This window comes from Trachemys scripta, chromosome 9 (genome assembly GCF_013100865.1).
Source record: "Trachemys scripta elegans isolate TJP31775 chromosome 9, CAS_Tse_1.0, whole genome shotgun sequence".
NCBI classification, from domain to species: domain Eukaryota; kingdom Metazoa; phylum Chordata; order Testudines; family Emydidae; genus Trachemys; species Trachemys scripta.
In genome coordinates this window covers 59,117,062-59,140,321 of record NC_048306.1, presented here as the reverse complement: position 1 = coordinate 59,140,321, position 23,260 = coordinate 59,117,062, and the positions used below count along the sequence as shown (strand labels likewise).

The following is a 23,260-nucleotide window of genomic DNA, read 5'->3' as shown; positions in this document are numbered from 1 at the left end:
CTATGCAAAACAAAGAGAAAATAGCATCTTCTTTATCTTTATCTCCAGTTTTAATTAAGCAAGTATAGGATTAAACTCATTCAAAGCTTCAGTGCCTCAGTTCTGATTTGTTATATTTTTGAATGCATAGGTTTTCCCTCCAGAACGCTTCTATGCAGAAGAACAGGAATATTGCCTTTTAAGATTCTGAGCTAAAGAATCTCAAGAGAGCAGCCATACATTGGTATGTGGGGATACTGGAGTCAATGGACGCCTGAACATATGTTACAAATATGGACATTAGATTTCCTTCTTACTTGAACATGCTCTATACGAAATCTCTATGATTATCTTCACTGATATTATAAATTATATTATTATAATATAAATTTATAATAATATAAAATTATATTCAGAAATAAAAAGAAACTCTATTTAACTTAACCCTTTTCTCCTCAACTTTTTACTTCTCTCTTTCCTGTCTAAAATGACATTCTTTACTCTGATTTACTTTTTGGTCACTTATTTTCTTACCTGACTGCCTATCACATAAGTTACAGTTTAAGAAAAAGAGACTCACAAATATATTACCATTAGCATATTGACAGATATACTGTCTCTGCTCAATTTGCTCACCTCAGGTCAATCCCAACTTAAAGCAGGTGCTGTTATCTCTAAGAAGCTACATACTACAGTTCCCTGATAAGTGTATATATTGTCACTCACGCTCATGAATGAAACCTTTGGGGATCCCCGATCTCATTTATTGTATTTGTGTAGAATAATAAAATAGGCCTTTGGAAATGCAGCAAGAATAAGAGTTTCTTTACTGATTTATATTTTGATTTAAATGTTGAATATACATGCAGATTATTAAATAAAATAATCTGCATGTAAATAAAAAGGCCCAGATATTCTGCTAAAGTCACAATCAATTTGAGTTAGTGGCTGCATAAGTGAAGGATTTGCAGATAAAAGATGTCTAAGGCCCAGTTTTATTTTATGTACCAAATCATTGTTGGATACATGCTTAACCTGTGTGTTTATGAAAAGGTGTAATTTGCTGCTCATTTGTACCCATAACATTTATCTCCTTTTAGATCTTCCACAACGTACCAGAATAGCGCTCCATTGCAAAGAAACAAACAAACAAACAAACAAACAAACAAACAAACAAAACCGGTTACTCACCTTCTTATAACTGTTGTTCTTTGAGATGTGCTGTTCATGTCCATTCCAATCAGGTGTGTGTGCGCCATGTTCACTGTCGTCAGAAAGTTTTCCCTTAGCAGCTGACCCTTGGGTCAGTTGTGGAGCCCCCTGGAGTGGCGCCTTCATGGCGCTCAATATATGCCCCCTCCTCGATTCCTGTTTGCCGGCTACTCCGACAGAGGGGTAGGAGGGTGGGTATAGGAATGGACCTGAACAACACATCTTGAAGAACAACAGTTACGAGAAGGTGAGTAACCATTTTTTCTTCTTCGAGTGCTTGTTCATGTCAATTCCAATCAGGTGACTCCCAAGCTCCAACTCAGAGGTGGGGTCGGAGCGCTGATCGGAGCACCGCACTGCTGAACGCTCCACTCTGTCCCTGCAGACCTTGAGAAGTACCTTGTGCATGAGAGGGATCGGGCAAAAGGCATACAACAGGTGGCCTCCCCAGGGAAGCAGAAACGTGTCCGTGATTGAGCCAGGACAGCGATGCTGGAAGAAGCAGAACATTGGACACCTCCTGTTGTTCCTGGTGGTTAACAGGTTGACCTGGGGAAACCCCCACCCTTGGAAGATGGAGTGTATGACATCCGGACAGATGGACTACTCGTGATTTCGGAACGATCTGCTGAGGTGGTCTGCTAGTTTGTTCTGCACTCCTGGGAGATAGGATGCCGCCAGGTAAATGGAGTGGGCTATGCAGAACTCCCATAGCTGGAGGACTTCTCGACATAGGGGGGAGGAACAGGCTCCATCCTGCTTGTTGATGTAAAACATGGCAGTGGTGTTGTCCATCATCACTACCATGTAGCTGGGCCTGCAAGGTTTGGCATGCTAACCATACTGCCCTGAGCTTCTTGTTGTTATATGAAGGGGAAGCTCTTCCTGTGACCATAGGCCCTGTGTTTGTAGGTCTCCCAAATGCGCGCCCCATCCCAGAGCTGATGCATCTGTTACAAAGGAAAAGGAGGGCTGGGGGCTGTTGAATGGAACTCCCTCGCAGACTACTCAGGGTTTGAGCCACCACTGGAGGGACTCAAGTACTTGCCCTGGTACCATGACCACTACATCCAGACTGTTGCGTCCCTGGCGGTAGGCTGAAGTGAGCCACGCCTGGAGTGGCCTGAGCTTCAATCTGGCATGGTGGACCATGTAAGTGTAGGCTGCCATGTGGCTGAGGAGACTCAGGCATCCCCTTGCTGTGGTGGTCGGGAATTGCCTGAGGCCTTGAATAATGTCTGTCATGACCTGGAATCAGGTCTCTGGCAAAAACACTCTTGCCTGTACCGAGTCCAGCAGTGCCCCGATGAACTCTACTCTTTGGGTCAGTGACAAGGTTGACCTGTTCACGTTGAGGATGAGACCCAGTCTGTTGAAAGTATATCTGACTAATTGGACTTGAGACTCCACGTGCTCCCTGGTGCGGCCCCTGAGCAGCCAGTCGTCGAGGTATAGGTATACCTGCACCTGCCTCCTTCGAAGGAAGACTGCTACGATGGACATGAACTTGGTGAACACTCAGGGGCTGTTGACAGGCCGAAGGGGAGGACCGCAAACTGATGTTTTTGGTTGACCACAAACCAGAGAAATCGTCTGTGTGCTGGTCGAATGGCTAAGTGAAAATACACATCTTTCATGTTGAGGGCAGTGTACTAGTCCCCCGGAGACCATGTGGAATTTCAACTTTATCATTAATTTGTTGAGTCCTCGCAGGTCTAGGATGGGTCTGAGACATCCCTTGGCTTTGGGGATTAGGAAATAATGGGAATAGAATCCCTTGCCCCTTAGCTCCTGAGGAACCTCCTCCACTGCCCCTGTTGCAACAAGCATTTGCAACTCCTGGATAAGGAGTTGTTCATGTAAAGGGTCCCGGAAAAGGGACGGGGAAGGGACGTGGGAGGGAGGGGAGGAGCAGAATTGGAGAGAATATCCCACTTCTACCATGCAAAGAACCCAGCAGTCCGATGTTATTTGGGACCATGCACGGTAAAAGTGGGATAGGTGATTCATAAAACAGGGGGAAGGATCCAATGTCATGGTGGGTGCGCAGTCCTCGGGCATCCCTTCAAAAGGCCTTTTTAGAGCCAGATGAAGGTTTGCCTATAGCCATGAGTTCCTCCTCCTGGCTACTCCTGAGGAAAGGGTGCAGGCAGCTGAGCCTGCTGAGTCCAATGAAGTCTGGAGAGAGGTTCGCGCCACTACCTTCCCTTCATCAATGATAGCCAAGAACTCAGCTATGGAGTCTGGTGAATCAGCTCCTTATGCTTCAATATGGAGGCTCACGAGTTGAAGTTGTACCTGCTGAGGATAGCTTGCTGGTTAGCTACCCTCAGCTGCAGGCCCCCAGTTGTGTAGATTTTCCTGCCAAAAAGGTCCATCCTTTTCGACTCCTTGGATTTAGGGGCCGATCCTTGCTGCCCCGTCTCTCTTTCTCATTCACTGCCGATACTACGAGAGCATGGTTGCAGGTGAGAGAACAGGTATTCCTATCCCTTGGAGGGAACGGAGTACTTGTGCTCTACCCCCCTGGCGGTGGGCAAGATTGAGGCAGGAATCTGCCACAGAGTCTTAATATTGCTCTGGATAGTTTTTATTAGTAACAGAGCTACCCTGGACGGTCCCTCTGGTGCAAGGATGTCGACCATGGGGACTTCGGGTTTGACCACCTCCTCCGCCTGTAACCCCATGTTACAGGCAGTCCTTTGTAGAAGGTCCTGGTGGGCCCTGTGGTCAATTGGGAAAGGGTCCGAGGTTGAAGCTCCCGCCACCACTTCATCTGAAGATGAAGATGAGGAGATCAGAGGTGGTACAGGGTCTTCCTGACCCTCTGACTCCCTGATCTCCTCCTGTTCAGCCTCTGGGGCCTTTGTGGCAACCGTAGCTTGGCCTTGCAATGGGTTGTGCCTCAGAGTTGCCTTGGTGGCGACCTGCGCCAGCTGTGGGGCTTGTGCCAAGGTCGCCTCGGAACCACAGGGCATAGGCTGATCTTTGGCTGGGGTGATCGGTGCTCCAAGGCCACCGAACGGGAGCCCTGGGCCTGATGGTAAGCCCAGGGGGTCCAAAAAGGCCATTGCACCAGAGGCTGCCACTGGGGTTGCCATGCCATTGGTGCCTCCCTCCGTTGTTTGTCGGATCTATGCCTGCTGCGACAGGAATAGTACGAGTCACCATCTGAGTTCGAAGACATGGATCTCGACTGAGATGACCATGGTGGTGCCGCATGATACTGCGCCGAGAACCTGTGCCGATGATGCAGGGGACAGATGTCGAGATGCCCGGGCCAGGGACCGATACCGGGAATCTGGCGTCAGGGACCGGTGTCGAGGGTCCAGTGCCAAGGGACTGGTGCCGAGAGTCGGTTCCAGTTCTCTCTTGGAGCCAGGGATTGCTGCTGCTCACTCGTCGGTGCCGGGCAGGAGAGGGAGACCCCCACATCATGGCCAGCTTGCCTCTAGATGGCGATGGTTGCGGCGACGCCAGGGGCTTATCTCTGATCACCGGGGGCTGAGGAGTCATCATCGCTGTTAAGTCTCTGGTGACTTCAAACGTGTCCGGGGTGGAGGGTAACTCCAACTCCTCCACCTGGCACTGCCCATCCCGGGAGTCGCTGTACACCAGACTCAACAGTCCCATCGTGGGAACTGAAATTGACTGCACCCACTCTTGCTGCCTGGATGCCGAGGGCTCCTTCATGGGACGTCCTGGTACCGCGCCTGCAGATCCCGTTGTTTTCTGCACGGGGAATGCCCCCTGTCGGCTTTTCTATGCTGCTTGTACGGCACTGGTGAATGTGAGCGGTGCCGGGTTGTCTTTGCATCCTGCAGTGCCAGAGAGCGCTGGTGCCGAAGGTCTCTTAGGGTACATCTACACTACAGCGAGGAGTTGATTTAAGATACGCAAATTCAGCTACGTGAATAGCGTAGCTGAATTCGACGTATTACAGCCGACTTACCCCGTTGTGAGGACGGCGGCAAAATCGACTTCTGCCGCTTTTTGTCGGCGGCGCTTACTACCACCTCCGCTGGTGGAGTTAGAGCGCCGATTCGGGGATCGATTGTCGCGTCCCGACGGGACGCGATAAATCGATCCCCGAGAGGTCGATTTCTACCCGCCGATTCAGGCGGGTAGTATAGACCAGGCCTTAGACTAGAGTCCTTCCTTGGTACTGTGTCACGTACCGATGCTGGGGCGGTCTGCAGTAGACTGGGGATGAAGAGCGGATTCCATAAGCAACTGCCTCAATCAGAAATCCTTTTTAGTTCTGGGGCGGAAAGCCCTGTAGATCTTGCGCCTTTCTGTCTGGTGTGCCTCCCCCAGACACTTCAGACATGAGTTGTGGGGGCGCTTGCTGGTATCGGCTTGCTGCAGTTTCCACAGGGTTTAAAGCCTTGCGCTCACGGCATGCCCTGGAGCCCAAAGGGGGGTGGGAGGGAAGGGGAGGTTTGGGGATTGGGGAAACCCTGCTCCCAAACCTCACTATATGCAATATATACACTAATAATTAAGACTAACTACAACTAAACTAGGCTGCGCTAACTATATGAAAGAACGCTAAGGGAAGCACTTGCTAAGCAAGCAACTGCAGTTCAAAAGACCGTCACTGGTGATAAGAAGGAACCGAGGAGGGGCCAGGTCGGCAGGGTCATATATTGAGTGCCATGAAGGTGTCACTCCAGGGGGCTCCACAGCCGACCCAATGGGAGCCGCTAAAGGAAAACTTTCCGATGATCGTGCATGCAGCACGCACACACCTGATTGGAATTGACATGACCAAGCACTTAAAGAAGAATCAAAAGTTAGGAAACATCAGTTTAACTTCTATGGACACTGCCAACCTGACTGAGCCCATAATTCATTGGTTATTAAAAGCAATAGGAGTTGATGGGGAATGCAGTCTAACTCTAAATAGTTACACCTGGTTTTACATTTAAGTTTTGCTTATATTTGGGAAATGTATTAGCTACAATAAGTAATGAATTATTTCTCTTACTTTACCAAGAAGGACAGCCATTTTATGACGCCATCTGCCTTTGTTTAGGGAAGCAACTCTGATCCAAATGTTAAGCTGAGAGTTATAAATCCACACATCACGGCTGTTAATTCTTCCACCTTTAAAATTATGAAAAAAGACAGAAAAAAAAACAATGTATCTTTGACTAAGGAAGTTATTAAATAAGAGGTGCTGGATACTGACGTACGCCTCTGCAGTAGACCACGGAAAATGTCACATCCTATACATCTGATGTAGACTCATCTGTGATTATATAAATTTAAGTAGATAGAGGTTTTCAGATGTTCTTGGTCACTGTGTAGAGGAAGTGCATCTCTTATGAAGTATAGTCTCCCAAAACAATAATCTCTTCCAACCGATTCCCCCAAAATACCATCTACCATAATGATCTACACCAGTCTTCTCCCAACCCTCTACAAAGTACAATCTTCCATGATCTATCTCAGATAAGGCACCTATCACTGTGGTATCTTCATGCTGTACAAAAATTGGAGAGATCTGTTTCCTAGATGACAATTTTCAAAGCCTCCTGTTTCTGATGTGCATGTTTGTTTGCTCTTGCCTTCTATTTGCTAGTTGTTGGTTGTTCCTTAGAAGATGTCACTGCTGGAGAAAAGTTTAATCAAAGAGGCAAGGCTTGCATTCTAATCTAAATAACCACTTTCCTCCACTTTAAGACAACAGATCCTTTGTTAATTATAACTTAGATTGAAAGAATTCTAATAAATCTCTCAAAGATAATTAATACTAAAAAGTAACGTTTTTCTCTTAATTGTTAAGTCAGTATTGAGAAGGATATTATTAGCTATTTTTGACAATGGATCTCATTCTGTTGTCTCATAAAACATTACATTTAAACAAGGCAGTTGTTCAGAAGTAGACTGAGAGGTAGACTCAGCAAACATCATTCTCGGATGTATTAGCAGGAGTACTGTAAGCAAGACACAAGAAGTAATTCTTCCACTCTACTCCGCGCTGATTAGACCTCAAATGGGGTATTGTGTCCAGTTCTGGGAGACACATTTCGGGAAAGATGTGGACAAACTGGAGAAAGTTCAGCGAAGAGGAACAAAAATGATTAAAGGTCTAGAAAACACGATCTATGAGGGAAGATTGAAAAAATTGAGTTTGTTTAGTCTGGAAAAGAGAAGACTGAGAGGGGACATGATAATAGTTTTCAAGTACATAAAAGGTTGTTACAAGGAGGAGGGAGAAGAATTGTTCTTCTTAACCTCTGAGGATAGGACAAGAAGCAATGGGCTTAAATTGCAGCAAGGGAGGTTGTAGAATCTCAATCATTGGAGATTTTTAAGAGCAGCTTAGAAAAACACCTGTCAGAGATGATCTAGATCAGGGGTCAGCAACCTTTCAGAAGTGGTGTGCCGAGTCTTCATTTATTCAAGAAGTCGTGCCTGACTAACCTAATTGCCTTCTATGATGAGATGACTGGCTCTGTGGATGAGGGGAAAGCAGTGGATGTGTTATTCCTTGACTTTAGCAAAGCTTTTGATACGGTCTCCCACAGTATTCTTGCCGCCAAGTTAAAGAAGTATGGGCTGGATGAATGGACTGTAAGGTGGATAGAAAGCTGGCTAGATTGTCGGGCTCAACGGGTAGTGATCAATGGCTCCATGTCTAGTTGGCAGCCGGTTTCAAGCGGAGTGCCCTAAGGGTCGGTCTTGGGGCTGATTTTGTTTAATATCTTTATTAATGATCTGGAGGATGGTGTGGACTGCACTCTCAGCAAGTTTGCAGATGACACTAAACTAGGAGGCATGGTAGATACACTAGAGGGTAGGGATCGGATACAGAGGGACCTAGACAAATTAGAGGATTGGGCCAAAAATAACCTGATGAGGTTCAACAAGGACAAGTGCAGAGTCCTGCACTTAGGATGGAAGAATCCCATGCTCTGCTACAGACTAGGGACCGAATGGCTAGGAAGCAGTTCTGCAGAAAAGGACCTAGGGGTCACAGTGGATGAGAAGCTGGATATGAGTCAACAGTGTGCTCTTGTTGCCAAGAAGGCTAACGGCATTTTGGGCTGTATAAGTAGGGGCATTGCCAGCAGATCGAGGAACGTGATCGTTCCCCTTTATTTGACATTGGCGAGGCCTCATCTAGAATACTGTGTCCAGTTTTGGGCCCCACACTACAAGAAGGATGTGGAGAAATTGGGAAGAGTCCAGCGGAGGGCAACAAAAATGATTAGGGGTCTGGAGCACATGACTTATGAAGAGAGGCTGAGGGAACTGGGATTGTTTAGTCTCCAGAAGAGAAGAATGAGGGGGGATTTGATAGCAGCCTTCAACTACCTGAAGGGGGGTTCCAAAGAGGACGGAGCTCAGCTGTTCTCAGTGGTGGCAGATGACAGAACAAGGAGCAATGGTCTCAAGTTGCAGTGGGGGAGGTCCAGGTTGGATATTAGGAAACATTATTTCACTAGGAGGGTGGTGAAGCACTGGAATGCGTTACCTAGGGAGGTGGTGGAGTCTCCTTCCTTGGAGATTTTTAAGGCCTGGCTTGACAAAGCCCTGGCTGGGATGATTTAGTTGGGAATTGGTCCTGCTTTGAGCCGGGGGTTGTACTAGATGACCTCTTGAGGTCCCTTCCAACCCTGATATTCTATGATTCTATGATTCACACTGATTTAAGGTTTCGCGTGGCAGTAAATACATTTTAACATTTTTAGAAGGTCTCTTTCTATAAGTCTACAATATATAACTAAACTATTGTTGTATGTAAAGTAAATAAGGTTTTTAAAATGTTTAAGAAGCTTCATTTAAAATTAAAATTAAAATGCAGAGCCCCCTGGACTGGTGACCAAGACCCAGGCAGTATGAGTGCCACTAGAAATCAGCTCATGTGCCGCCTTCGGCACGTGTGCCATAGGTTGCCTACCCCTGGTCTAGATAATACTTAGTCCTGCCATGAGTGCAGGGGACTGGAGTAGGTGACCTCTTGAGGTCCCTTCTAATTCTATGATTCTAAGAAATGCTAATATTAATTAATATTTTCAAACATGAAAATACACGAGAAATACATCCCATTATGCAAATCTTTCAGAATAACACGCTGAGCAAAATACATACATTTTTGTGATAAGACATTACACTAACAGTTTTTTTAATGTTGGGAAATATTTCAATGACTTTTTCCACACCCTTTAGACTTCTTTGAGCACCACTGCATGGATGAGCCACTGGAAAGGAAATCTCTAAGATTTATATGCTATGAGGCATGTACATAACACAGGCTGTTTTCCTCTACATGGTTCATGCATATGTCCCCCTCTCGGTTCCACTGTCTGTCTGCTGAAATGAGAAAGATATTTTACATTTGGAAAGATAGTCATTTTGAGGCAGGGTGGATAAAAATAAATTATTTAAAAAAATTGGATTTTTTTTATTTAAATCAGATTTTTTTGATAAAATGCTTTTTGAGGAAAAAAACTATCTAAAGATAGTTTTAATTAAGATACATTATAGTTCAAAGATATCTCATCATGAAATAGGGGTTATAAATTCTAATTCTATGAGGGATAGCTCAATGGTTTGAGCATTAGCCTGCTAAACCCAGGGTTATGAGTTCAATCCTTGAGGGGGCCATTTAGGGAACTGGGGTAAAAATTGGTCTGGGGATTAGTCCTGCTTTGAGCTGGGGGTTGGACTAGATGACCTCCTGAGGCCCCTTCCAACCCTGATATTCTATGAAGTGTTTTGTAAATGAGTTCCAATAGTTCAGGGGTCGGCAACGTTCGGCATGCGGCTCGTCAGGGTAAGCACCCTGGTGGGCCGGGCCAGTTTTATTTACCTGCTGACGCAGCAGATTCAGCCGATCGCGCCCCCGGGCCAATGGGGGCGGCGAGAAGCGGCGCGGGCGAGCGATGTGCTGGCCGCAGCTTCTCACCGCCCCCATTGGCCCGGGACGGCGAACCGCGGCCAGTGGGGGCCGCGATCGGCCGAACCTGCCGCGTCAGCAGGTAAATAAAACTGGCCCGGCCCGCCAGGATGCTTACCCTGGCGAGCCATGTGCCGAACGTTGCCGACCCCTGCAATAGTTCATGGATTAGGGACCCAATCTTATGGGGTTCCATGGGCTTCTGTATAGATTATTTTGGTTAATCTTTCTATCTACCCAATAGGACTCAGTGCTCAGTCTAGAAGATACCATCAGAGATGCTTAGTTTTGCAGTTCTCAAACTGTGGATTTGTGTCTCCAGAGATAACATGCTTGTTAACCGCAAAAATGTTTTTAAATAAAATAAATAAATTTTATTTAAATAAATAAAAATAACAGACCTCAACCCTATTGTCCCTCTGCAAATTTGAGTACACAGAGTCAATCCCTTACCTCTCTCTAAAAGGGAAAAGTTTCAAAAAGTTCAATGAATAGAAGATTGTTGGGGGCGGTAAGACAACTCCCACCTGTTTATGCTCTCTGTATGTGTGTATATATATCTCCTCAATATATGTTCCATTCTATATGCATCCGAAGAAGTGGGCTGTAGTCCACGAAAGCTTATGCTCTAATAAATTTGTTAGTCTCTAAGGTGCCACAAGTACTCCTGTTCTTCTTTTTGCGGATACAGACTAACACGGCTGTTACTCTGAAACCTATAGTTTCAGAGTTATCTGCCAATGATAGTGTTTCAGTCACATCATGTATGTCACATAGCCACAGTATATCACCTGTAGCAAAAAGAAAAAAAAACTCCATCATGCAGAAACAACCATACATGAGTTTGTGATAAGAACCAGCAGATTACAAAAAGAGGTAATTGATGAAAAAACTGCCTGGTTTGTTTATGCAACAAACTCTCCTTTCCGTATGATTGAGAACCCACACTTCATTAACATGGTTCAGTCATTAAGACCAGGATACAGTCCACCCAACAGAACAGATGTCGCAGGCAAATTACTGAATAAAGTGTATGAAAGAGAAATTGAACAGTGTGCAAAAGGTCTAGAAAGTGAAATTGTTAACCTGAGTCTTGATGGGTGGAGCAATGTCCACAATGATCCTGTTGTATGTGCTTGTGTGACAACGGAAGAAGGGAATGTCTTCCTTTCAGAACAATTGATACATCAGGAAATGCACACACAGCAGAATACTTACAAGAAGTAGCAGTAAAAGCTAGAACAAACTGAAAAAAAATTCAAATGTCTAGTACACAGCTTTGGTCACAGACAATGCTGCAAATGTATCCAAGAGGAGAAGAAATTCAGAAGAGACTGAAGAGAGTCCCAAGATAATAACATACGGTTGCAGTGCTCATTTGATGCACCTCCTAGCCAAAGACTTCAGTGTTCCAGAAATAAAGGCTCATGTTGTTCCATAACAACCACTTTGCAGCAGCTGCTCTGAAAAAAGTGGGAGGAACCAAGCTAATTCTCCCACAAGACATGCAATGGAACTCAGTAGTGGACTGTTTTGAGCACTATATCAAGAACTGGCCTAATCTGATGACAGTTTGTGAACAAAATAGTGAAAAAATAGATGGCACTGTCACAGCCAAAGTTCTCAACATTAGGCTTAAGAGAAATGTTGAACACGTACTGAGTATCCTGAAGCCTATTTCTGTAGCCTTGAACAAAATGCAGAGAAATAGCTGTTTTATTGCTGGCACTGTTGAAATTTGGAAGGAACTGAGTGAGATCTTAAAAAGAGAAATATGCAATGACAGTTAAATTACAAGCATTAAAAAAACAAATGGGACAAGCACTATCTCCAGCTCATTTTCTTGCAAATATTCTCAATACTCAGTACCACAGTCAAACCTTAACAACTGAACAAGAGGAGTTGGCTATGACATAGACATCCAGCAATCATAATGCCATAATGCCAACTATAATAAACTTCAGAGCTAAGAGTGAACCATTCAAGAAATATATGTTTGTTGATGATGTTTTAAAGAAAGTCACACCAGAGAACTGGTGGAAGTCACTAAAGCACTTGGATTCAGAGACTGTTGAAGTGATAATCTCACTTTTAACAGCAGTAGCTTCTTCTGCCGGTGTAGAAAGAATATTTTCTTCCTTTGGACTAATTCATTCCAAACTGATAAATCGTTTGGGACCTGAAAAAGCAGGAAAGCTTGTTCTTCTTTTCCAGATTATGAACAAACAAGAAAATTAAGATGAAGATGACCGAGTTAGCTGCAGAAGTCAATATTTTAAGTTGCTAACCTGACTGACATAGTCGATTAATTTTTTTTAAAAAATATTTCATTTAACGATTTTAGTTAAACAATTTTAACAAAAACAAACCTGATCTTAAAAAACTTGAATGTTTAACTAAATTCAAAAATTCATATGCTTGTTTTGTTAAAATATTATATGTTTGCTGTTGAAGAAAAAAATCCAGAATACATAACACTGTTGTTTTAGTTAAATGAAACAATTTAAATGTCTGTCTGGTGATGTTCCCCTCCTAATACAGCATGGAAAGAAAATCCTCCAAATATTAATGATTAACCTGTTGAATTGGAGATAGTTCACCTCCCAATGACTTCATAAATATCTGCTTCAATTACCTTTGGTATATGAAATAACCAAACAATCATTCATTTTCTGATATACCTGTAAAACTCATCTGAAAAGTTTTCAAAATAAATCACTTTAAAAATGTATAGTGTGTACCTTCTAAAAATGAAATCTACATCTATCTCTGAGTTGTGAAGAATATGTATTAAGGTTATAACAACCAGGGCCGGCTCCAGGGTTTTGGCCGCCCCAAGCAGCCAAACAAACAAACAAAAAAGCTGCGATCGCGATCTGCGGTGGCAATTCGGCGGGAGGTCCTTCGCTCCGAGCAGCAGTGAGGGACTGTCCGCCGAATTGCTGCCGAACAGCTGGATGTGCCGCCCCTCTCCAAAGTGGCCGCCCCAAGTACCTGCTTGGTAAGCTGGTGCCTGGAGCCGGCCTTGATAACAACAACAAGAATGCACTTTTATGTAGAAATCCATGATTAAATCGAGTCTTCCTGACTAGTGCTTTAAATCATGATTTAAATCAATTTGATTTAAATCAAATCCACCCTGCTTTGAGGTAACAAACAAATGTAATGGGGGAGATAGATAGTTCCAGGACAGGAGTTAGTAACCAGCTAAGTCTGTCACCATTGGTCCAGATGACAGACATGGACCCAAATAACGTTTTTTTTGTCTAAACTTGAGAGGTGCTGAGCAGCTACAGCCACTGACTTCACTAGGAGATGCAGGTGCTCAGCACCTCCAGGTCAGGATTTAAGAAGGGTGAGGTATTTGCCTCTACTCTGCATTTCTATGCTGAAAAAAGGTTTGATCTGTTTTCACTGCAGAACCTGAGCAATAATATTTAAAAGCTGCATACTTAACCGGTATGGAGGAGGACATATTGGATTGTGGGTCAGTTCATACAGTCATTTAGCTCTAAGCTCCACTCATAACAATATTATATCCCCAGACCTCCCTGATGAAATTTCAGCCAGGGCTGTAATTATTAATGATTAAAAACAAAACAATAAGAAAAAAATATTTGTGGCTACCAAATATAGGCATAGGGTTTATGCTCAACACATACTGAGGGAGATGATTTGGTAAGCAACACATAGGCTAGAGGGGGTGAAATTCGTGAAATTTTCATTTCAGCAGCTTCTGGAAGTTCAAAGAGCAACAATCACCTAAAGAACTGTAAATTATCCAAGGATGTTCCTGCTGTCATCACTTAAGCTTAAGCTTCCTGGAATTATTTACCTGAAACAAGAATATCGTTCCGTAAAGCACACACTGCATATTCAGACTTAGTAAATTCTGGGAGCTTAGCCAGTGACTTCCATTCTCCTGTCACAGGATCGTAGCATTCAGTGTATGGCAGGTTAAACCCCCCAACTCGTTCACAGCCTCCGACAATAACTATCACCTCAGAATAACCAGTTGATCTAAAAGAATGAAAACAGAAAGACAAAATAGATGTTTATTAAAGCATATGTAGCAAACAATATCAGCTTGAAAAACCAAGGTCGTACAGTTTTAAAATCTGAAAATCTATTATTTAATGTTATACTGACTTCTACAGCAATAATTATTTCCTTACAAAATGGTTAAGGGTTTCACTGTATTTCCAGCTGTCCCATTGTGTGCCAGGTAACCAGGCCAATAAGTAACCTTTTTTTAAATAAAGGGTGGAGTTATATTGCATGATTGCTCCATGAAAAAAATCAAATTTTTAAAAAGAAAGACCTTAAACTTTAAGGTTGTTTTCCTCCTCTGACTGAAAATGGAGAAATATCAGAGGTAAAGCTGAAGCCATGTGTGAGAAATTTATATATGCAGTTTTGGAAGTTTCATATAAAATCCATCATATTGAAAACAGTCTTCTGCAAAGTTACAAATCTCACAAAGACTCCTGTGACAGTTTGCATCACTTTAATATTTCACAAATTTAGAACTATCTTCCAAGTGTTACAGAAAATTTCTTTTAAAAAAAGTTTAAGACTTATGGATCAGATAAAAACTTTGTTAGGACATATGGTTGCAAATATGTAACAGTAATGTGAAAGAGGGTATGGTGATGGAGGAAAACTTCAAAGAAGATTGAAATAATAAAACCAAGTACCAAAGCCAGCAAATTCAAAGTGGCCCTGAACAAGCCCTGAACAAGCGGCGACTCTACTTTGAGAGCCACTGCTGTACACTATTTTAACTACAAATAACTCCATAAGAGCAGATATCTTATTTACTATGACCCAATCCTGCAAAAAATCACATTACCTTGTGTCTATAACAACTGCATGACCCGTCATCAACTTTGTTTATAAATGATAAAAGTGCTGTAGGCCTTTATTTAAAACCATACTTTTTTCACATTGTGGGACACCACAAGTAAAAACTAGCTGATTATTACTGTTCTCTTGTTAAACAAGTAAGTCCTTTTTACTCTAAGTATTTTAGAAAAAGCAAAGTCTCAGTTACTCTCTCATAGCTAGTCAAAAAACCCAACGAAAATTTCCCTTCAGCTGCTCCAACCTTGAAGTGATGTCAGGTCCTGCTTTTTATCTATTTAATGTTTAATGTTTAGTTATCCCATCTTCTTTTTTGAGGAACTAATCTTGGAAAGATATCTCTCAAGGGAGAGAGGGAAGGAACCTTATGAGTCGACGAAGCACTATTCAGAAAAAGAAATTGGTTTCTTTCAACAGCAAGTACTTTGTCTCTCTTACTTTTTCCCCAACAGGCAAACCCAAGTGTATGTACCAAAGATATCTACAAAGGACAAGGTTTGGCTATTGATATTTTTAAAGGCTACAATCATGGCCTTCTGCCAAATGAGGAGCTTGTTGTGCATGATTAAGGCTACATTTTAGTCACGGATATTTTTAGTAAAAGTCATGGACAGGTCATGGGCAGTAAACAAAAATTCACAGCCCGTGACTGGTCCATGACTTCTACTATATACCCCTGATTAAACCTTTGGGGGGGGGGGCCGGGGGGGGCCGGGAGCACTGGGGGGGAGGAAGGGGGTGGCCTGGGGGCACGGCAGGTGCTGTGTGTGGGGCGGGTGCGGGCAGCAGCGCGCTGCCCAGGACCCTCGTGGGTGCTGGGGAGGGGGTGAGCAGTGGTGTGTGGCCCAGGACCCTGCTGGTGCTAGGAGGGCGCGGGTAACAGCACGCAGCCCAGGACCCCCGCTGGTGCTGGTGTGGGGATGTGTTGGTGGGGTCTGCAGGCTCCCTACCTGGCTCCACACTTCCCAGAGCCTGCCCGCCTCACCCCGTCCCGTGCCCCAACCCCCTGCTCCCCTCCCAAACTCCTCTTGCTGCTGGGGGATGGGAGTGTGGTGGCCCGAGACTGCCCCAGCAGCAGCCGGTACAACTGGCGCAGGGGCACCAACCACTGCAGAAGTCATGGAAGGTCACGGAATCAGTGACTTCTGTGACAAACTCGCAGCCTTATGCATGGTTGCCAATCTTTTTTAAATTAAAGAGATAAATGAGCCAATATCCGTGGATCAAAAATACTGCCTGAGAGTGATGATGCATAGTTTTGCTCTCTCTGAAGGAGAATTAATTTACTAAAATATTTTAAATCCAGAACTGGATTTAAAAATGAACAAACCACACCTCTGGACGGTCACATATGTGGAGATTAAAGCCTGCTCTACACTAGAAAATTAGGTCAACATAACTACGTCACTTAGAGGTATGAAAAATCCACACCCCTGGGTGGCACAGCCAACCTAAGTCCCAGGACTTCTGTACACTTGAAATGCTACGGTGGCAGAGCTGTACCACTGCAGCTTTGCTGCTGCATCATGCTGATGGGAGAACCCCTTCCGTTGGCATAGATAATCCATCTCCCTGAGAGGCAGGACCTAGGTTGATAGAAGAATTCTTCCATCGATCTAGCACTATCTACACTGGGGTTAGTTTGGCTTAACGGTGCTGCTCAGGAGTGTGGATTTTTCACACTCTCGAGCAACGCAGTTAAGCCGACTTAATTATCTAGTGTAGACCAGGCTTTTGTGTAGACAGCACTAGGCTAGGTCGATGGAAGAATTCTTCCGTCGACCTAGCTACCACCTCTCAAAGAGGTAGATTACCTACATCAAAAGGACAATGCCTCCCGTTGGCATATACAGTCTCAACACTGACGTGCTGCAGCTGTGCCACTGTAGCATTTCAAGTGCAGACAAGCCCCAAGAGGCAGTACCTAGGTCGACAGAAGAATCTGTCCATTGACCTAGCGCTGTCTACACTAGGTGTTAGGTCAGCTTAACCACACTACACAGAGGGGTGGATTTTTCACACCCAAATCCACCCCTGAGCTACGTAGTTAAGACAACCTAATTTTCTAGTGTAGACCAGACCTTAGAATTTTTCGCAATTGGGACAGTGTACCGTCAATAAAGATAATAGGGATCAAGCTAAAAAATAAAGAGGCAGGCACAAAATACAAGTAGGCATAGGCTGTTAACAGCAACAGTTAACTACTGAAATAAAATGCAAATGGAGGTCAGCAGAGCTGTGGTTCTCAAACTGTGGCCTATGGAGATGACATGGAAGGTGGTCCATGAGATCTCTCTGTCATTACATGGTCCCCAAAATAGAAAAAATGGAAAATCACATTACTAAAGTGACATTAAATCCAGTACTTTCACAAAAGAAATTAAAAATCAGATTTCTGATGTACTTCACACAGGAAACTATTCAGCTCTCATGACATTATTTGAGAAAGCTGAATGAAACAATATAGACCAACACATGCTGCCTGGGTAGAAGTCCTTTAATCAGTTCAAAGAAAATCTGTTCAAAGAAATTAAAAATTTCCACAGACAGAAATTCTGAGGGCTTTTGAAAAAAAACAATAATTTTGTCTGTAAAAACATCCACCATATTTGGATGCTGCATAAAAAATAATAGCCAGCAGTGCAGTAGTTAAATAAAAAGTAAATCACTTAAGAGGAAAAAATTACTGAATGCTCACATTTTAAAAAAAAGTACTTGAGAAGAACTGGTTGAAATGGATAAATATGATAATAACCAATTAAAAGTATATCTTGATATATTTTCAATAGACTGGTCTAGTGGGTCTGTGCACTGAAATAAGCAACAACTGTAAGCCAGTCTAAAGATATTCAAAGCTTATGGTATGCAATTCATATTTTGTTTTAAATACACAGGAGTCCATCCACTAGAACAAGGGTGGGCAAACTTCTTTGGCCTGAGGGCCGCATCTGGGTATGGAAATTGTATGGCGGGCCATGAATACATGGTTGGGGAGGGGGACTCTATGGGGTGTAGCATGGGGGGAGGCTCTATATGTTACCGAGGTGGGGGAGAAGAGACTCATGGGGTGTGGTGCGTGGGGGGGGCTCTACAGGGGTGGTACTGGGGACTCCTAGGAGCCCTGCCGGCAGCGGCACCAAGATGGCCGTACCAGGTACCGCCATGGGCGGAGGCACCCTAGCTGGGACTGGTGGGACCGTAGGAGACCGGGAGGGAATTTGGCATTCTGCCGCCTGGGGCGGGTTCCGATCCCGGAAACAGCACAGTGAAGTTGCACCTGTGCAGTGTGGCTCTGCGTGCTGGAAGACGGTGCTCATCAAGGGAATTGTGAGCTCCTGGCGGGAGCTTGAGGGCTGTATAAAAACGTCTGATGGGCCAGAAGCAGCCCGAGGGCTGTAGTTTGCCCACCCCTGCACTAGAACAACATGACCACTAGATGTCACTGTGAAGCTTAATGGAGATATGAGAGAGGACCTCAAGATGTCAGTGCAACTGTATTCAGTTATCTGGCTCTCACATCGCCACTTTGTTCTACAATGAAAGCTTAGAGCAAGAACAGTCAATAGGCAGACCACAGGCCAAATCCTGACCATCAGAGGCTTTTGAATGGAATGTACTTATTATTATCATTATTGTAGTTATTTTTATTATTTTTCTTCCCTGGAGTCTGGACCTTAACTATACCTTCACAAAGAAATTTGGACCTTGACAAAAAATAATTGACCACCCCTAGCCTAGGGGCATAAGGGAAAAGAAGGGAGGATCTCAACCCAAGTTTTAAACGTGCAGTGACATCAGACGATTTTTCAGTTGCTTCAAATGAACTCAGACCAGAATCCTACTGTTTTTGAACAGCTAGTCAGAAATCAGTTTAAGTATAGAAACATACTGATACATATGCACACACAATCCCAAGAACAGTTCCCAAGAAAAGTTTCAGTAGAAACATTAATTTTGGTATACAGAACTTTCAGTCGGTTCTATGCTTTTTCCTCACTAACAAAGCTTACATAAAAGCAAAGCAGGAAAAAAAAGAGGCAGCAATACATGGAACATAGGGAGGGAATGGGTAAAGGAGCTACCAAAATCCCATTTTAGAAGAAATGAAAGGGGAAAGCATGGGGGAGGCAGGGAGGAATCTGGTAACTGTTACAAAACTTTATCAATTTTTGCAACAGAATCAAATGACAAGGAACTATCCCTTGAATTTAATAATAGATACAGGGAAAAATCATCACTGGGGGACTAGCCAGCTTCTCTTGTTGCTGCATTCATGATTCAGTGTTTAGTTTCTTCTTAAGTTTAGTAACAAAAACCCTGCTCAGAAAACATCTCTGTTAAACATAAGCAGTGGGGTGAAGGTGGGTGTTTCCTTTTTCAGCTAATTCTCCAGTGCAGCATTACAGCTAGCCAACTAACCTTCTCAAGTACCTATGTTATGTTTGGCAGAATTTCCAGGGTTAAACATCTTAGTTTTCCTTCTTTACCATTCCTTCAAGAATGTAATGTTTTTAGCAATTACCTGGGAAGGAAGGTATATGGTAGAATCTAAAAGAAATCACCATAACCAACAGTTCCCAAAATACCACCCTTGGCATTTTTTCTCATTTCCTACTGTAGCTTACAGTAGCAATGTCCAGTTGTATTATGGGATAATAAGAAGTAATGTTTTAGGATTTTAAAAAACAGGTTACAATATTTAAACTTAAAATATTTTCTGTAGCTACTATGTAATTCTGAAAATATATACATTTGTTTTGTTATTTCATCTCTAAATCTGTTATATAATTCTAGAACTGTATTTTTAGTCCTGTAAAGTGTTTTATGAAACCTGTAAAATGTTTTGTGGTGTAACAGTGGGATTTTCAAAAGCAGTTGTTGTTGCCCTAACTGAAAAATGCCACCCAACTCCTTGATAAGTGTACAATACATTATTATTTTACACTGTAAAAATTAAATAATTATGAAATGTAGTGGATTAATGGCTGCATTGTAATGAGCCGGAATGAAACTGCTGCAAGTGGCTTAATTGGGCAACTAGTGGAAAGAGCTTAGGATCTCATCTTGCCAACATCTGCACCTGTGAGTAACTTACTGACATCAGTGTCCTTCCTATTGAATTCTAGGGGACTACTCATATCAGTAAAGTTACATATATGTGTGAATAAGATTACTCAAAGGCCTACTTAAAGGTAAGCATGTGAGGTGACCAGGCTTTTGTGTGCGGATAAGGCAGTAAAATTGCAGAACTCAGTAACACAAAATAAAAGACACTTTCAAATTTTTCTTCACTATGCTGCAGTTTGGTTACAGTTCATATCTACTAGATAAACAGGTAAAAAAAATAATAATGTTCTTCTAGGGCATATCAGAAAAACAGTAAAAAATCCTCTCACCTGCGTGGTCTAGTTCTTGGGGACATCATTTCATTTCCAAGTATGTGATATCTTCTTGCTTCATGCAGCAGCTGATAACACTCTAGAGAATTCTGAATCAGCTGTTCCACTTCCACTGTCTGTACAAAATAGTTAGGATGTAATAAAGGGAGTCTCACATGTGTTAGAAGTTCCTGTAATACTGGTCTTCTCAGATCAACAGCACGGTAAACCCAGCGCATAACTGCTTCAAAAACCATCTCTTCTTTACTGATCACCAACTCATCACTACAAATATAATCAATGAGCTCATCTTTCCCAAGCTCAAGAAATTCTTCATGCTGAGAAACATCCTCGAATGTCTGCAGTGCAAAATTTCTGCATTTGGTGAATAGTGTCTTTAGTGAGTGTGTATCAGCAAAACGCTGGATTCCCAGGCAGTTACAAGGATCCAGTTGCTCTTCCAGGAACTTGGCACAAGCATCACGCAGAACACTAATTTGAAAGAGACTTGATGTTTCAAAGATATATTGCACATTCTCTGTAGTGATTTTCACCTTGCCAGTGTACACGTACTGTAAAAAGCAATCCATAGCTTCAGCAAAAATGCCATTGATCTCCACCAACATTTCTCTGCTTTCTCTGTGATCATTGCAAAACATAGCTCTGAAGTAGCTACTGCAGGCTGAGAGAACAGCTCGATGACAGGGAAACTCTCTTCCTTCCACACAGATAATTACATCTGTGAACAAGCGGCTGTCTCTAAACTCATTGAAGATCTGGAGTATGCTTTCAGCATGGGATGATCCTGAAGAGAAGTCAAAAAACTCATGACCTGATAAGGACTTCGGGTCCATTTCAAAAACTTTACGTTTGGTTGCAGGGGAATCACGGACCCCGCTATCCTCTCTATTCAGTCTGCGGCCCAGTATTAGTACCATTGTTACATCCGTTGACTATAGAATCATTGAGAAAAGATTTCTGAGTGTCTTCTGTACGGTGCTATGGCTAGAAGAATTAAAACATTTTAGTACCCAACAAATCAATTCTGACAGTTAATGCAATGAAAGAATTATGAAATGTATGAAACTTGCATAATACAAAACAAATAGCCTGATCAGTCTAAAATCTGTGTAACTTACACTACTCTAGTAACTTTGGCAAATGAAATGTGACACCATGCAATGCAATGAAATATATCCTACTGTAATGCATACACACAAAGGACTGAGTTAAGGTTGCTGTGAGAACCATAATTATGAATACCCTAGCCTTTGCTTAATTGGAGTATCACCTTTATATCAAGCTTAAAAATGTCAAAAGGCTAAATCCTAAAGTCCTTACTCAAGCAAATCTCTCAGTTGATATCAGCAGGAGTTTGCCTGAGTAAAGACCTCAGGATTTTGCTATACAGATTTTTAAACTGCTTCTTACTACATGTTTGCACAGCCCCTAGCACAACACAAGTCTGATCTTGTGTTGTGCTCCTGTAATACCACTAATAAAAGTAATATTAAAGAAGAAATTTTTGAACTAGAACAATTGTAGAGGGAGGCTACAAACCACATCTCAGTCTTCAATATACATCAGTACCATAATGCAATCTATGGAGTTTAATGATTTTGTTTATCCCAGTGACCATTCCTGATCAGCAAAAGCAAATGTCTTAACTCTTTCTCCTTATCAGCAAAACAATCAGTTAATCAATATGCTATGATGAAATTAAAAATTAATACAGGTTACTAATGTGCATTTTGGAAAAAATACTTAAAATTCATGTTGAAGCATAATGTAGATACCACAGAAAAAAGGCAACCGCATGAATAAGTATCAAATAAAAAATTATGTATATGTGTGAGAAAACCATTATGCAAGCAAATGAATAAGGAGTCTTTGCATCTGGAAGTAAGAAGTGGGGGCTACCTAATGAGTTAAAGGAGAATTTCTATTTTCTGACAATAGTTAACTCCTATCTAAAATTTAAAAGCAAAGACTATAGTCGAAGGCATTATATCATCATCAATATATACAGCTCTCTCACTCACACACAAAGTATGTTAAAAGAATACTATTAAGATTGCAAAGTCAAACACTCAAAGGTTAGGAAATGAATTAAGGTTGCCTGTGAATATAATATAATTAATTTGCCTAGACATAGCCTGGTGAAGGTATATACGATGATCATCCCTATAAGCATAGCTCAGTTGGTATATCTTTTGATTCCTGATTTTTAAAACCAACTGGATTAAAGCCCTACAAAACCTGGGAAGCACTCCTGCACTAACTTCCATAATTCTAAGTGCATGGATTCATTTTTAAACTTCCAGGAAGATGTGTCTCAAATTATTTTAAAACTTGTGCAAAAGATTCTTTTTAAAAAAAGGATTCTAAGAGATTACGTTCATTTCCTCTCATTCCCCATGTGCAGAGACAGTAAATGCTGTTTCTAATACTAATTTTATTTCCTGACTGCCCAGCATCTTCAGAGCTGCATATTACTGGACCAAAGTCTGGTTACACCATCTCTTAACATAGAATAAAATGAACCATACTTTTTTTTAAACAGGCTTTTTATAAAGCCTCTTTAGAAGGCACTATTCTTGACTGTATTCTGTAGTACAATTTTCTCACTCAGACAATTTTAAAAAGGAACACTATAAATATACCAAACATCATACTGTTGCTTTTTACATAGGGCTCAATTCTATTTCAGACACAATTTAATGAAAACCTCTAGAAATTATTTACAAGGTAGAAAACACTTTTGATAAAGTCATATGAAGGCTACAAAATAATTATCCTTAATTTGGATTAACACATGGATTACATGTCAATTTATTGCCTAAAGAATACTGTTGCATTCAATGTAACATTTTCAATAAAGCCTGCTAAAGCACCCAGTTAATATTGTGTCACTTGA

General features: G+C 42.4%; 1 protein-coding gene across 3 annotated transcripts in view; it reads right to left on the bottom strand.

Annotated features, from left to right (window-relative positions):
• The window catches only part of KLHL24 (kelch like family member 24), a 47,717-nt gene that overhangs the window by 9,757 nt on the left and 14,700 nt on the right, over positions 1 to 23,260 (bottom strand). For all 3 annotated transcript variants that reach the window (XM_034780751.1, XM_034780750.1, XM_034780752.1), the window contains 3 exons: positions 20,362 to 21,348; positions 13,938 to 14,122; positions 6,182 to 6,300 (listed from right to left, as the gene is read on the bottom strand). In XM_034780751.1, coding sequence (XP_034636642.1) covers positions 6,182 to 6,300; positions 13,938 to 14,122; positions 20,362 to 21,281 — 1,224 coding nt within the window. In that variant the 5' untranslated portion in view covers positions 21,282 to 21,348. The remainder of the gene's footprint in view (positions 1 to 6,181; positions 6,301 to 13,937; positions 14,123 to 20,361; positions 21,349 to 23,260) is intronic.